Source organism: Hemitrygon akajei, chromosome 5, assembly GCF_048418815.1.
Source record: "Hemitrygon akajei chromosome 5, sHemAka1.3, whole genome shotgun sequence".
Classification (NCBI taxonomy): domain Eukaryota; kingdom Metazoa; phylum Chordata; class Chondrichthyes; order Myliobatiformes; family Dasyatidae; genus Hemitrygon; species Hemitrygon akajei.
In genome coordinates this window covers 137963323-137979451 of record NC_133128.1, presented here as the reverse complement: position 1 = coordinate 137979451, position 16129 = coordinate 137963323, and the positions used below count along the sequence as shown (strand labels likewise).

Here is a 16129-nt window from a genome sequence, read left to right as displayed (position 1 = left end):
GTCCTATCTCAACATGGGTTTCAAAATGAAAGGAAATGCAATGCAATATTGGGTTCCTTCTGCAATCACAGAAAATGATTTCTACTTAAGATAGCAACAGAGCCAAAAGTAGATACTCTAGTGTCTTGGACAAGCAAATTATTGCATGTCAATTATTGATGATTTGAAAAGTCACACCATCACTGAAGAATTGAAATTTGATAACAGAATCATAACTATTGAGTGTGCAATATTGGTACCACTGCACTATCTGGAATGGGAGTCCCATATAGAAAGATTGTCTGATATTTCTGAATTTGAGTCAAGGCAGCTGAAATTATGGGCAGCACAGTCACAAGCTGTGAATCAACCAGTCAATGTTCATTGCGGAGCTGGGTAGTCTTCATTTATTGAGTAAACAAGTTGAGCTTTCCATTTGAATTCAATGTCAAAGAAAATCTGGTAGTTCATTAGTTGAGATGCTGACCCACAAAGCTAGTTTCGTTTCTGAATGAAGCCATTAATTCTTTTGTGTTTTATATAAATACTAATCCTATTGTTGGTCAGTGTGTTATATAACAGTTGCTGTTCATTTCCTCTATCCTGATGTTAATGAGGCATTTTATCTTTTTTTCTGATGTCTGTTTTCTAGGACTATCCATCTGTGGCTGAGCTGGCTGATAAGCTGGCAGAAAATAACATTCAACCCATTTTTGCCGTTACAAATAAAATAATGCCAATATACCAGGTAATCATTTCAGACAAAAGTTAATATTTAACTATTGACAATAAAGTCAATGTGTTAGTTCATTTGTTATAGTATAATTTTGCCATTGAATTGTTGCCATGATCGTGATATGATTTCACAGAAAAGTGAAAAGTGCCAAGTTACCTATCATAAAAGAAAGCCTTTGCAATTGGCTTTCACAAAAATATAAATTGATCAACTAATAATTCATAGAATTTTACCTTAAAAATGTGAAAGAAGAACAAAACATCTTGAATACAAACTGTAACAAGTGAATTAACAATTGATAATAGGGAAGTCAGGAAACATTTTTCTGATCTCAGAGGCGTGGGAGAAAACATCAAAATATCAATTAACCATGACTTTTATAATATTTAATCAAGAGTTTGTCTTCCACATACTTTTTTTTCTTCTCTAAACAATGAGAACCAGTCTTCTACTGGATTGCCCCCTGATGTGAACTGTACATACCAAATAAATGATCCAAAATGCTGTGAACCAAATGCTGCTTTGTCTAGGGTAAAGTTAACATGCTAAGTTTAACTTGCATTGAGTTCTTCTCTTTATTTATCAAATATATTTTTATTGAAGGAATGACACAATACAGAATACATAATGGATTACATTTTCCTCCATTTTGCTTTTATATCTTGCCCCTAAACAAACTTCCCCTCATCCACCCTCCCCAAACATACCTTGGCAGCTAATGTATTTACAACACAACGCTTCACAAATACAAGTACGGACATTTCACAGCCATACTCCCACACTACATCAAAACGAAGGCCCACACACATCTACAACATGTCAGATGATCCAGAATACACTCATATTACAATTCATCAGCCACCCTGTGAGGTAAACCATATGCGTGTTAAAAGGGAGGCAACTTCCCAAGTACGATCAAATGCCCTCAACTAGTAGCTAATTCCTTAAGACTCCCAAAATATGACAAGAAAGGTTCCCATTTCAAATAGAACTTTTTCACAGTCCCCTCAGAGTGAACTTAATCCTTTCTAGTTTCAGAAAAAACATTACGCCCTCTAACCAAGCAGCAGCAGATGGGGGAGTGGCAGATTTCCAGACCAGCAAGATTCTCCTACGGGCCAAAAGTGATGTAACTGCAATGATATCCGACTGGTTTGCATTTAAATCCAAAGCATCACCTGCCACACCAAATACAGCTATAAGCAGGCAAGGTCTCAATGTCACCCCCAAAACCTCACTGATAATTTAAAAAACCAGTGCCCAATAGCCATCAAGCCGAGGGCAAGACCAAAATGCCTGCACTAAACCAGCCGGAGAGAAGGAACACCTGTTACAGCCAGTGTCTGTCCCGGGATATATGTCACATTGAGTTCTTCTCTATTGGATAATAATTAAAGTCACCATTCAGCCAACTGTTAACAAGGAATTTAATTTTTGTTGTTCCCAAAGATAGCCAAAAGTATAATAGCTCCCTTCTTCCATAAATAGGAGTCACATTTCTATGCAGAAAAAATTATGTTGTACTTTAAAGATTAAATGCGTTTTATCTTTGGGTATAGGATATTTTTTTTGAGAAATGTACAATAGACAATAAAAGAAAAATTCTACACTTTATTGAATAGCGCAGATACATTTAATGATGGTTAACTACCTGAAAGGGGAAGGAATAAAGAATCAACAGACAGGGTATGAAGACTTGAGCATGGAACATAAAAGTTACTTAAATCTTCACAAAAGCTGAACCTAAACAAAGCAAAAGACAGATGTTGCCAATGTGTTATTAACCCAATTGTTCTAATTTATGCTTCAAATAAGCACAACTCTTGTGAGTTTATCAGTAAGTTATCCAATGTTTTGAGAGCCTAATAGCACCCAAAGGGTTTTAAAAATAATCAAATTGTATTCACTACTAACGAACAATTTTAATTATTTATTTTTCCTGGTTCTTGCTGCAAGGTCATACCTCTTTACACTGCAGACTTCCTTTTTACGGTCTTCTAGCACCATGAAGTAATAAAAATGTCTTCTTGTTTATCTTTTGGCTTCATTCTAGGAGCTAAGTACCATGATTCCAAAATCTGCAGTGGGAGAATTGAAAGAGGACTCCAGTAATGTGGTTCAGCTAATCAAAGATGCCTATAATGTAGGTCCTGTTTAATGTGAATTTCAATCTTGATTAATTTCTTGCCATTAAAAAGGATCAAGATAGAGGACTAACACTCTGTGAGTAAGCATATTGATAAGCTCAAAGGTAAAGCCTTTGTTTATTTTGCAACAACAGCTTCAGAGCAGATATTTGACTTGGAAAGATCATGAAATTAAGAATGTGCTGGAGCATTCCAGTCATCCATATCACTGTCCTCTGTCCAAAGCCTGACAAGCTACTTCCTTTCTTATCCAATTTCCCTTTCAATCTCAAGATTGAATACATTTCCACTTATACTACAACCCTGACCTCCTCCCACCCAGGCAGAGCTTTCAGATTCATTATTACTTGAGGTTCTTTTGCAAACCACATTCATTCTGTGTCCCTTGTTCTTCCACCTGCTGGCAACAGGTATTTTTTCTCAATTTTCTCTGTTGAGTCCTTCAATGATTTTAAATCCCACTACTATATTATCTCCCATGCTCCTCTTTTTCAAGAAGAACAGGGAAAATGAAATATATTCAACTACAGATATGGGAAAGATGTTTCCCTTGGCTTTGTGGTTGGTGAATTGTGGAGGCTGTCTACCATGGAGACCTGTGGAGGCTCAGCTATTGATTACATTGAAAAGAGAGATAGATAGAGATAGATACATTGTGGTAGGACTAATCAAAATAGGACATATATGGTAAATGGTAGGGCATTGAAGAATGCAGTAGAACAGAGTGATCTAGGAATAATGGTGCATAGTTCCCTGAAGGTGGAATCTCATGTGGATAGGATGGTGAAGAAAGCTTTTGGTATGCTGGCCTTTATAAATCAGAGCATTGAGTATAGGAGTTGGGTGTAATGTTGAAATTGTACAAGACATTGGTAAGGCCAAATTTGGAGTATTGTGTACAGTTCTGACTACCGAATTATAGGAAAGATGTCAACAAAATAGAGAGAGTACAGAGAAGATTTACTAGAATGTTACCTGGGTTTCAGCACCTAAGTTAGAGAGAAAGGTTGAACAAGTTAGGTCTTTATTCTTTGGAGCATAGAAGGTTGAGGGGGGACTTGATAGAGGTATTTAAAATTATGAGGGGGAAAGATAGAGTTGACGTGGATAGGCTTTTTCCATTGAGAGTAGGGAAGATTCAAACAAGAGGACATGAGTTGAGAGTTGGGGGCAAAAGTTTAGGGGTAACATGAGGGGGAACTTCTTTACTCAGAGAGTGGTAGCTGTGTGGAGTGAGATTCCAGTAGAAGTGGTAGAGGCAGGTTCAATATTGTCTTTTAAAGTAAAATTGGATAGGTACATGGACAGGAAAGGAATGGAGGGTTATGGGCTGAGTGCAGGTCGGTGGGACTAGGTGAGAGTAAGCGTTTGGCACGGACTAGAAGGGCCGAGATGGCCTGTTTCCGTGCTGTAATTGTTATATGGTTATATGTAACAGTAATCAAAGTATATCAGGATAGGGTAAGAAAACGGTGTGAGGTCAAAGACCAGCAGGTTTGAAGAGCTGAATGGTTTTTTCCTACTCCTACTTTTTATGTTCTTTGGTCTGTCCATGAAAAATGCTTCATCCCTGGAATTATTCCAGGAAATCTCTCCCATATACTCTCTAAATCCTTCACATTGCTCCTTTAAAGTGCTCTTCAGAACAAGACATGATAGTCCATTTGTGGCTGAATTAGTGTTTTGTAAATGTTTATCATAACTTCCTTACTCTTCAGAGTACAAAAACAAATTACTTAAATAATTCAAACAGATTCATCGGACAAGTTTTCCCCTTAAGGAAACCATGCTGACTTTGGCCTATTTTATCAAGTACCCCAAAATCTCATCAATTATAATGGACTCCCAATGTCTTCCCAATCACTGAAATCAGGGTAACTGGCCTATAATTTCCTTTCTGCCGTATCCATCCCTTCTCAAAAGAGTGACATTGCAATTTTCCAGTTGTCTGGAACCATACCAGATTCTAGTGATTCTTTAAAGATCATTACTAATGCTTCCACAATCTCTTCAGTTACCCCTTTCAGAACCCTGGGTTGGATCCTATCTGGTCCAGGTGACTTATCTATCTTCATACCTTTTAGCTTTCCAAGCACCTTTTCCTTCATAATACCAACAACACTCACTTCTAGCCCAAGACAGTCTGCTGGTGTCCTCCACAGGGAAGATTGATGCAAGATGCATTAAATTTGTCCATCGTTTCTTTCCTCCCATTATTACCTCTTTAGTGTAATTTTCCAATGGTCTGATATCCACTCTTGTCTCTCTTTTACTCTGTATATATCTGAAAAAACTTTTGGTATTCTCTTTTATTGGCCAGCTTTCCTTCATATTTCATCTTTTCTCTCCTTATAGGCTTTTTAGTTGCTTTCTGTTGGTTTTTAAAAGCTTCCCAATCCTCTGACTTCCCATAATTTTTTGCTTTACTTCATCTCCTTTTCCTTTTATGCTGTGTTTGACTTCCCTTGTAAGTCATGGTTGCCTCATCCTTCTTTTAGAATAGTTCTTCATCTTTGCAATGTATCTATCCAGCAACTTCCAAATTGCCCCCAGAAACTCCAGCCATTGTTGTTCTGACATCATCCCTGCTAGCATCTTCTTCCAGCCAACTTTGACCAGCTCCTCTCTCATGCCGCTGTAATTTTCTTTAATGCACTGTAATACTGATGCATCTGACTTTATCTTCCTCTCAAACTGCCGGGTGAATTCTATCCTATTATGATCACTACCTCCTATGGGTTCCTCCACCTTATCAAATCTGGTTCATTACACAACACCCAATCCAGTAGTGCCTTTCCCCTAGGAGGTTCAACTACAAATTGCTCTAAAAAGCCATCTTGTAGGCATTCTTCAAATTCCTTATCTTGCAATCAGGTACCAACCTGATTTTCCCAATCTACCTGTATATCAAAATCCCCCTTGACTATTGTAACATTGCCCTTTTTACATGCATTGTCTATCTCCCATTGTAATATGTATCCCACAAATTGGCTATTATTCAAAGGCCTGTTTCTAAATCCCATCATGGTCTTTTTACCTTTGCAGTTTCTCAACTCTACCCACAAAGATTCACAATCTTTTGATCCTGCCGTCTCTTTATAAAGATTTGATTTCATTGTTTACCAAAAGAGTCACCCCGTCCCCTCTGTTTATCTGCCTGTCCTTTTGATTTCATTGTTTACCAAGAGTCACCCTGTCCCCTCTGTCTACCTGCCTATCCTTTTGATACAACGTCTATCTTTAGATGTTCAGCTCCCAACTATCAGCTTTTTCCAAGTATGAGTCAGTGATGCCAACAATTTCTATCTGCCAATCCCTAACAGCACAACAAGACCATCCACCTTATTCTGTATACTGTGTGTATTCAAATATAGCACCTGCCATCCTATATTCATAACCCTTTTCGATTTTGTTCCCAGGTTACTCTTTGACTCATCCCACTGACTGCAAATTTGCCCTATTATCTACCTATCTTTCCTCACAGTCTCACCACACACTGCATCTACTTGTACACCAACTGCTCCACCCTCTGTTCTCCTTTCTGACTCCCATGCCACTGCCAAATTTGTTTAAACCCTACCCAACAGCTCTAGCAAACCTGCCCACAGGGATACTGGTCCCCCTCTACAGGTCATCACCTTCTCCAGAAGAGATCCCAGGAATTCAGCAATCTGAAACCCTGCCGCCTACACCAATTCCTCAGCCACACACTCATTTGCCAAATTATCCTTTTCTTACCCTCTCTGGCACGTGGCATGTTCGGCACATCTTTGTGGGCCGTAGGGCCTGTAGTGTGCTGTAGGTTTTCTAAGTTTCTATGTTTCAGTGTCCTCGCTTCTTCTTGGTAGGTCATCCCCCCAAAGCCGTATGCATATTATTGAGGGGAATGTCCACAGGGATACTCTGCACTGGCTGCCTACCCCCTTTCCCTCTCCTGTCTCCTGCAATCTAGGGGTGACTATCTCCCTGTAGCTCTTACTGTCACCTCCTCATTCTCCTGAAGGAGCCAAAGGTCATTGGGCAGCAACTCAAATTCCTTAACATGGTGTCTAGGGAGCTGCAGCTCAATGCTCTTCATGTAGGTATAGTTATCAGGGAGACCAAAAGTCTCCCAGAGTTTCCACATCTGACACAGAAGCATACTACTAACTCTAGACCTATATTCAGTGCCCTAGCTATGTACTAATAGGCAACGAAAGAGAAAACAATCTAGAAACTTAGAACCTCCACCTGTGCTTGCCCAAGCCTGTTGAGCCAGAGCCTCCCACTCTAACCCTGGCCCACTCCAACAATGGCTGCTCTGCCTACGCCTCTCTTCTTTGTTTTTTGGCTCAAATAAAATTCACTCTGAGTTAGACTTGTTCTTTACAAATGGCTCCCACCTTGCAACAATGTCTCTCTCACTCGATACTTCAAATTATGACTCACTCCTGATGAAACTTGTTCCCACCTTGCAACGATGTCTCTCTATAAAATTATAAAATCTGGTATGTATGATGTATAATGAAAATATGATATATAATAATTCATATTTTTCCTCATTAAAGTTGAACTATTACATCCCCCATTTCACTATGTTATCTTGAAGAAGATTATTTGTATTATTACCATTCTTTGCAATGTTAGGAATTTTTTTCTCCCATTATCTCTACTCTTTCATATTCTCTTTAATTTTCTTGTAAATTTTTCTCCTTTACACTCCTCACACATCAGGGGCTCAGAGAATACCACCACCCCCCCCCCCCCCCCCAACGTGTACAGGTATCTCTATTGTTTCTTAACACTAAACTTTTCCAAGATACCTTTTCTCTTTAGCACTGCAACATTATCTTTACTCAGCATCCAACCCACTCCTTTTCTGAACACTTTGAAGTGGGAATATTTTTATTATTCAGACCTCCCCTATTACTTACTGTGCCTCTGTCTGTCAAAACATCACAATCCCATGTTCTATGTTAAACCTTTTTACATCCTTCTTAGACCTTCATGAGGCTTTGTACAGCATTGGTCAGACCACATTTGGAGTACTGCGAGCAGTTTTGGTCCCCTTATCTAAGTAAGTATTGGAGTGGGTGCAGAGGCAGTTCACAACAATGATCTCGGGAATGAAAGGTAATGTATGAAGAACTTGTGATGGCTATGGGTCTGTACACACTGTAGTTTAGAATAATGAGAGGCGATCTCAATGAAACCTATAGAATATTGAAAGGCCTGGATAGAGCGGGCGTGGAGAGGATGTTTCTGAAAATAGGAGAATCTGGGACCAGAGGGCACAGTCTCAGAATAGAAGGACCATAAAACTTTGGAGCAGAATTAGGCCATTTGGTCTGTTGAATCTGCATTGCCATTTGATCATGACTAATTTATTATCCCTCTCAACATAATTTTCCTGCCTTCTCACATAGCCTTTGGTGCTCTTAACCTACCAATCGCCATTTTAAATATATCCAATGACTTGCTCTGCAGCTGTCTATGGCAATACATTTCACAGATTTACCACCCTCTGTCTAAAGTTCCTACTCATCCCTGTTCTAAATGGATGTCCCTCTAATGTGAGGCTGTGCCCTCTTGTCCCAGACTCCCCCTCTATAGGAAACATCCTCTCCTATTTAGGTCTTTCAATATTTGATAGTTTCAATGAGATTCCTCCCCCCCTTGCTATTTTAAACTCCAGTGAGTACAAACCCAGAGCCATCAAATGTTCCTTGTACTTTAACCCTTTCATTCCTCAAATCATTCTGGTGAACCTCTCTCAATCAATTCAATGCCAGCACATCTTTTCTTTGAAAAGAGGCGCAAAACTGCTCACAATTCTCCAAGTGTGGTCTGACCAATTACTGATAAAACCTCAGCATTACATCCTTGCTTTTATATTCTAGTCCTCTTGAAATGAATACTTACACTGCATTTGCCTTCCTTACCACTGTTTCAACCTGCAAACTAACCTTTAGGGAATCTTGCCTGCGAACTCCCAAGTCCCTTTGAACTCCTGATTTCTGAATTTCCTCTCCATTTAGAAAATTGGCTATGCTTTTATTACTTCCACAAAAAAGTGTGACCATTACACTTCCCCACACTTTATTCCATCTGCAGCTTCTTTTCTCATTCTCCTAATCTGTCTAAGTCCTTCTGCATACATGTTGTTTCTGAGTGGCCTAATTCTGATTCTGTGCCTTATGGTCTTCATGTACTCCCTATTAGCCTGATCATATGAAAACCTCACTACTTTTGGTGCTATCCATCTTCCCTAATCCTTTGTGTAACCACCTCCAATACTTTCATATAACCATCTAACAATTACAGCATGGAAACAGGCCATCTCGGCCCTTCTAGTCCGTGCCAAACGCTTACTCTCACCTAGTCCCACCGACCTGCACTGAGCCCGTAACCCTCCATTCCTTTCCTGTCTATATGCTTATCCAATTTTTTTCAGTGTTTTTCTGCCCCTCCTCACTGCTTCCTCCAGTACCCCAATCCTTCCATTGTACCAGTGAGGACACTGGCCCTGGCTCCAATGAGGTACGATTCCTCTAGTGCACAAGTGTTGCCTCCCAGAATTAACTCTGATGCTTCTGGAATCTAAACCCCTTCCCCCTGCATCACCCCGGCAGCCACACATTTCATTCTTTTTCAGAGGTTGCATCCGGTTTTCTACCCACATACGCCATTGTTACCAATGTCCCCTGTAAATACTGCCTCACTCTCTTTCCCCCAAAAATGTTTATTCATTTTTATATTTTCTTAGCTACCCTAGTTATAACATTTATTTTAATGATAAATTATTATTTTCTTATTAACAAACACAGATTTTTTTTCAAAATATAAAACAGGGCCTTCCTATTGCTTCATCTAACTTGCTCTTTTCCACTTGGTAGAAGGCAATATTCATTGCTTAATAATCAATGTGTATTTTCCAGAATCTTTCTTCTAAGGTGATAATAAAGCACAACAACTTGCCAGATGGGGTCCGGATTTCTTACAGATCACTCTGCAATGGTGAAAGAACAGAAAGTGAAAAGGAAGGAGTCTGTTCAAATGTGAAGATTAATCAGGAGGCAAGTTGGGACTGAGATCTCATTGTTGGAAATACCTAGAGAAATTCCAAAAATTGGATTCAATATGGCTAAGAATTCAATATTGTAGGAAAAGGGGGAGTATTAATCCATGTGAGGAGCTCATATATTGTATACAGTGAGCCCCTCCCAATTTAGGAAGCCTGTCATGTATATCCTTTGAAATCATTAATCTTGCAAAACCAGTCGCCAGATGTGCTGAACAGCTCTGCAATCTAGTAATCAGAATTTTAGAGACCATTATATAATTCATCACTGTAAAAGAACAGACATTAAAAGCCTAAAAATATCACCTAGAATTGATATCCAAAGTAAGAAGCAACATTGAAGTAAACAGAATAATTTCAGTTTGCTATGTATAAAATAAATTGCATAGCTAATGAAAATGCACAATAGTTCAAGGGAGAAATAGGACATATTAATTATTTAATTGAGACCTGTTGGGATTGCAAAGGCACTGTTCCCTAAGTATGAAATACAGGAAAAATGGAAAAATATGGATGGAATGTATTTGCTGTACCTAACTTCTAATGTTGGAGGAACTCAGCAGGTTGGGCAGCATCGGTGGAAACGAACAGTCAATGTTTTGGGCCGAGACCCTTCGTCAGGACTGGAGAAGTCCTGCTCTTCAGTCCTGACATAGGCTCTCAGCCCGAAACGTTGACTGCTCGTTTCCACGGAAACTACCCAACCTGCTGAGTTCCTCCAGCGTGTTGTTGCTTTGACCCCAACATCTGCAGTGTACTTTGTGTTAACTTCTAATGTTTATGTTTTTCAACTTCCTAGATAGAGTTCGAAATCACAATAACCGCAGAGAAGTGCCTGTCAGAATCACAATCATTTGAGATCAAACCCTTGGGCTTCACTGAGAAATTAAAAATTTCTTTAATGACAGAATGTGACTGTAAATGTGATGATCAGGCCGAAGTTTCTAAATACTGCAACAACAAAGGTCATGTTAAGTGTGGTGTATGCAGGTACAAAAATTCTTTTGAAATTCCTTTATCTTCCTTGTCAATATAATTGTTTAACAAAGCTTTTAGTTACGTTCCTTAAAGGTGGCTCAGTGCCAAGTTTTGTTTGCTAGTCCTGTGCACCTTGGTATTTTACTTTACTAAAGTTGCTATACAGATGTACATATTTGTTGTTGACTGGAGATAGATCAAGTGTCTTATACCGTATGAAGATCCTTTTTGTTTGAAAATTTAATTTTGTTCTCAGTTTGATTGCTTCTCTGAAGTTCATTCAAAATTATAATTGCTCAGAAATCCAATCTAGGAAAACAGTGCTATATAACAACTGCAGAATCAATTCCATTGATTGCTTCCACAATATGGTAAAGTATTAATTTGTAGCTATTTGCTTTTTCAAATCTTCCTTCTTCTCCCTCCTTCACTGAGTGCATTAACATCAAGCACAGTTGCTTTGACTATTTTGTTCCTTTATTCCTTAATTTTAGAACTCCTCAGCCTCCTATAAACTAAACAGCTCAAAATGTAAGCATTCTTAGAAAGACCTTTGATAAGATCCCACATAGGAAGTTGGTCAAGAAGGTTTAGTCACATGGCATTCAGGATAAGGGAGTCAATTGGATTACAAATTGGCTTCACGGGAGAAACCAGAGTGTAGTAGATGCTGGCCTCTCTGGCTAGAGGCCTGTGACTACTGGTGTGCCACAGGAATTGATGCTGGGTCCATTGTTTGGCATCTATATCAATGACCTAGATGATGTTGTAGTAAACTCAATTAGCAAACTTGCAGCTGACACAAGATTGGAGGTAGCAAGAAAGCTTGCGGTAGGATCTGAACCAGCTAGGAAAATGGATAAAAATAGCAGATGGAATTTAATACAGACAAGTGTGAGGTGTTGCTCCGTGGGAGGACAAACCAGAAAAGAACTTACATGGTGAGCAGTAGGGCACTGAGGAGTGTGGTAGAACAGAGGGATCTGGGAATACTATCCATAATTTCTTCAAAGTGGCTTCACAGGTAGATAGGGTTGTAACGAAAGCTGTTGACACATTGGCCTTCATAAATCAAAGTATTGAGTTCAGGAATTGGGGTATTTTGTTAAAGTTGGAAAAGATGCTGGTGAGGCCTAATTTGGAGTAGTGTGTGCAGTTCTGGTCACATACCTACAGGAAAGATATCAATAACAATGAAAGAGGGCAGAGAAAATTTGCAATGATGTTGCTAGGACTTGAGCACCTGTGTTTTAGGGAAAGTTTGAAGAGGTTAGGACATTATTCTCTAGAGTGTATGAAAATAAGAGGAGATTTGATAGAGGTATACAAAATTATGAGGAGTATTGATAGGATAAATGCAAGCAGGCTCTTTGAGTTGAGGTTGGATGAGACTAGAACTAGAGGTCATGGGTTAAGGGTGAAAGGTGCAATGTTTAAGGGGAACATGAGGGGAACTTTTTCACTCAGAGGATGGTAAGAGTGTGGAAGTGATGGATGATGGTTAAATTTCAACGTTCAGGAGAAATTTAGATAGGAACACATATGGAGGGCTGTGGTATCAGAATCAGAACTAGGTTTAGTATCACTGGCATAGATCATAAAATTTGACATTTTGTGGCTGCAGTACATTGCAATACATAATAATAGAAACTATAAATTTCAATAAGAAGCATATATAAAAATTAAATTAAATATATAGTGCAAAAGCAGAAGGAAAATAAAAGTGAGGTAGTGCTCTTGGATTCATTGTCTATTCAGAAATATAATGGTGGAGGAGAAGAAGCTCTTTATGAAATGTTCTGAGTGTGTGTCTTCAGGCTCCTGTACCACATCCTGAAAAGAGGGCATGTCCTGGGTGACTGGGTGTCCTTAATGAAGAATGCTACCTTTTTGAGACAATAGACAATAGACAGTAGGTGCAGGAGTAGGCCATTAGGCCCTTCTAGCCAGCACCGCCATTCACTGTGATCATGGCTGATCATACACAATCAGTACCCCGTTCCTGCTCTCTCCCCATATCCCTTGACCCCATTATCTATAAGAGCTCTATCTAACTCTCTCTTGAATGCATCCAGAGATTTGGCCTCCACTGCCTTCTGGGGCAGAGCATTCCACATATCCACCACTCTCTGGGTGAAAAAGTTTTTCCGCATCTCTGTTCTAAATGGCCTACCCCTTATTCTTAAACTGTGGCCTCTAGTTCTGGACTCACCCATCAGCGGGAACATGCTTCCTGCCTCCAGCGTGTCCAATCCCTTAATAATCTTATATGTTTCAATCAGATCCCCTCTCATCCTTCTAAATTCCAGTGTATACAAGCCCAGTCGCTCCAATCTTTCAACATATGACAGTCCTGCCATTCCTGGAATTAACCTTGTGAACCTACGCTGCACTCCCTCAATAGCAAGAATGTCCTTCCTCAAATTTGGAGACCAAAACTGCACACAGTACTCCAGGTGTGGTCTCACCAGGGCCCTGTACAGCTGCAGAAGGACCTCTTTACTCCTATACTCAATTCCTCTTGTTATAAAAGCCAGCATGTCATTAGCTTTCTTCACTGCCTGCTGTACCTGCATGCTTGCTTTCATTGACTGATGTACAAGAACACCTAGACATCGCCTTTTGAATGTGTACTTGATGCTGGGGAGGCTAGTGCCCATGATGGAGCTGCAAGGGGTACAATTTTCTGCAGATTTTTCCAATCCTGTGTAATATCTCCTCCATACCAGACAGTGATGCAACCAGTTAGAAAGCTCTCCACGGTACATCTGTAGAAATTTGCCAGTGTCTTTGGTGGCATATCCACTCTCCTCAAACTCCTAATGAAATATAGCCACTGTCGTGCCTTCCTTGTAATTACATCAATATGCTGGGCCCAGGACAGAACTCCGGAGATGTTGACACACAGGAACCTGAAACTGCTTACCCATTTCCACTTCTGATCCCTTGATGAGGACAAGGTGTGTGTTACCTTGACTTACCCCTCCTCAAGTTCACAATCAATTCCTTAATATACTGACATTGATGGCAAGGTTGTTCTGTGACACCACTTAACAAGCTGATCTATCTTGCCCCTGTACACCTTCTTGTCACCATCTGAAATTCTGCCGAAAAATAGTTATGTAGTCAGCAAATTTATAGATGGCATCTGAGCTGTGCCTAACTACACAATCATGGGTGTAGAAAGAGTAGAACATTGGGCTAAGGATGCATCCTTGAGGTGCCCCAGATCTGATGATCAGTGAGAAGGAGATGTTATTTCCAATCTGTGCAGATTGTGGCCTCCCAGTGAGGAAGCCAAAGACCCATTTGCAGAGTCAAGTACAGAGGCACAGGTTTTGGAGCATGTTGATTAGACTGAGGGTATGATTGCGTTGAACACTGACCTGTAGTCAATAAATAGCAGCCTGATGTAGGTATTACTACTATCCAGGTGATCCAAAGCCGATTGGAGAGCCAGTGAGATTGCATCTGCAGAAAACCTATTGTGGCAATGGGCAAATTGCAGCGGCTTCTTGTCCTTGCTGAGGCAGGAGTTGATTCTATCCATGACCGATCTCTCAAAGCACTTCATTGCAGTAGATGTGAGTGCCACTGGGCAATATTCGTTGATGCAGTTCACCCTGCTCTTCTCAGGCGCTGGTTTGATTGTTGTCCTTTTGAAGTAGGTGGAACCTCCAAGTGCAGCAGTGAGAGATTGGAGATGGTCCAGGTGCGAGTCAATGGGACTAGGCAGATTAATAGTTTGGCACGAACAAAATGAACCAAAATGTCTATTTCTGTGCTGTAGTACTCTATGACAATATGACTCATGGTCATCAGTTCACTCTTTGATTCTACATCTTTCAATCCAACATCTGGACACTTAAATATTTTTTTTAAAATAACAAGAAATTGAAGTGAATCATTTATGTGACCCTGTGATCCATTGCTATTTCAACTTTTTATTGCCTTGTGTGGCAGTGTATTGCTGCTGCTCTGACTGGTCTCAGTTAGAAAAAGATCATGTCTGAAATGCAAACGTGCAGAAAGGTACACCACGGACTGTATTCAGCATGTTGGTAATGCCAGGTGTTGTATAGCAAGACTATCAGTAAGAACCTATATTTTCCCAATTAACAAAGGATGCAAAATACAGATTTCACACAAGCCCTTGGAACCATTGACTAGAGGTAGGAACTGCTTGGGATTATGTTGGGTGTATCTGGAGGAGATGTGAGTAGAGGAAAATGAATGAGAGCAAAATGTGGAGATGATTGAGGAAAAGAGCGAGAGAATATTGAAACTCTCACCTCTGAAAATGAGACCTCAGAAGTGCTAGAAATATGCAATAGAGAATGCTGTCTGTAGTCAGGAAACATCAATCTCTCTTGAGAAATATACAGTGCCTATAAAAAAGTATTCAACCCCCTCCCTTGGAAGTTTTTATGTTTTATTATTTTACAACATTGAATCACAGTGGATTTAATCTGGCTTTTTTGACACTGATCAACAGAAAAAGACTCTTTCATGTCAAAGTGAAAACGGATCTCTACAAAGTGATCTGAATTAATTACAAATATGAAACACAAAATAATTGATCGCATAAGTATTCACCCCCTATAATATGACACACCAAATCATCACTGGTGCAGCTAAATGGTTTTAGAAGTCACATAACTAGCTAAATGGAGATCTGTTTTTGGAGACCTGTGTGCAGTCAAGGTGTTTAATTTGGTTGTAGTAAAAATACACCTGTATCAGGAGGATCCAACTGCTGGTGAGTCAGTATCCTGGCAAAAACTAAACCTTGAAGACAAAAGAAAGCTACAAACAATTCCATGAAAAGCACAAGTCAGGAGATGGATATAAGAAAATTTCTAAGTCACTGAATATCCTTTGGAGTACAGTTAAGTCAATCATCAAGAAATGGAAAGAATATATGCAAGAAATATGTTCCAGATGCTGGGAGAGTCCAGTACCAGAGGGCATAGTTTGAGAATAAGGGGTAGGTCATTTAGGACAGAGTTAAGGAAAAACTTCTTCTCCCAGTGAGTTGTGGGGATGTGGAATGCACTGCCTCGGAAGGCAGTGGAGGCCAATTCTCAGGATGCTTTCAAGAAGGAGCTAGATAGGCATCTTATGGATAGGGGAATCAAGGGATATGGGGACAAGGCAGGAACCGGGTATTGATAGTAGATGATCAGCCATGATCTCAAAATGGCGGTGCAGGCTCGAAGGGCTGAATGG

General features: G+C 39.8%; 1 protein-coding gene across 2 annotated transcripts in view; it reads left to right on the top strand.

The window, feature by feature from the left end:
* The window catches only part of itgb2 (integrin, beta 2), a 99623-nt gene that overhangs the window by 56020 nt on the left and 27474 nt on the right, over positions 1-16129 (top strand). For both annotated transcript variants that reach the window (XM_073046630.1, XM_073046631.1), the window contains exons 8-11: positions 632-727; positions 2769-2858; positions 9780-9917; positions 10722-10912. In XM_073046630.1, coding sequence (XP_072902731.1) covers positions 632-727; positions 2769-2858; positions 9780-9917; positions 10722-10912 — 515 coding nt within the window. The remainder of the gene's footprint in view (positions 1-631; positions 728-2768; positions 2859-9779; positions 9918-10721; positions 10913-16129) is intronic.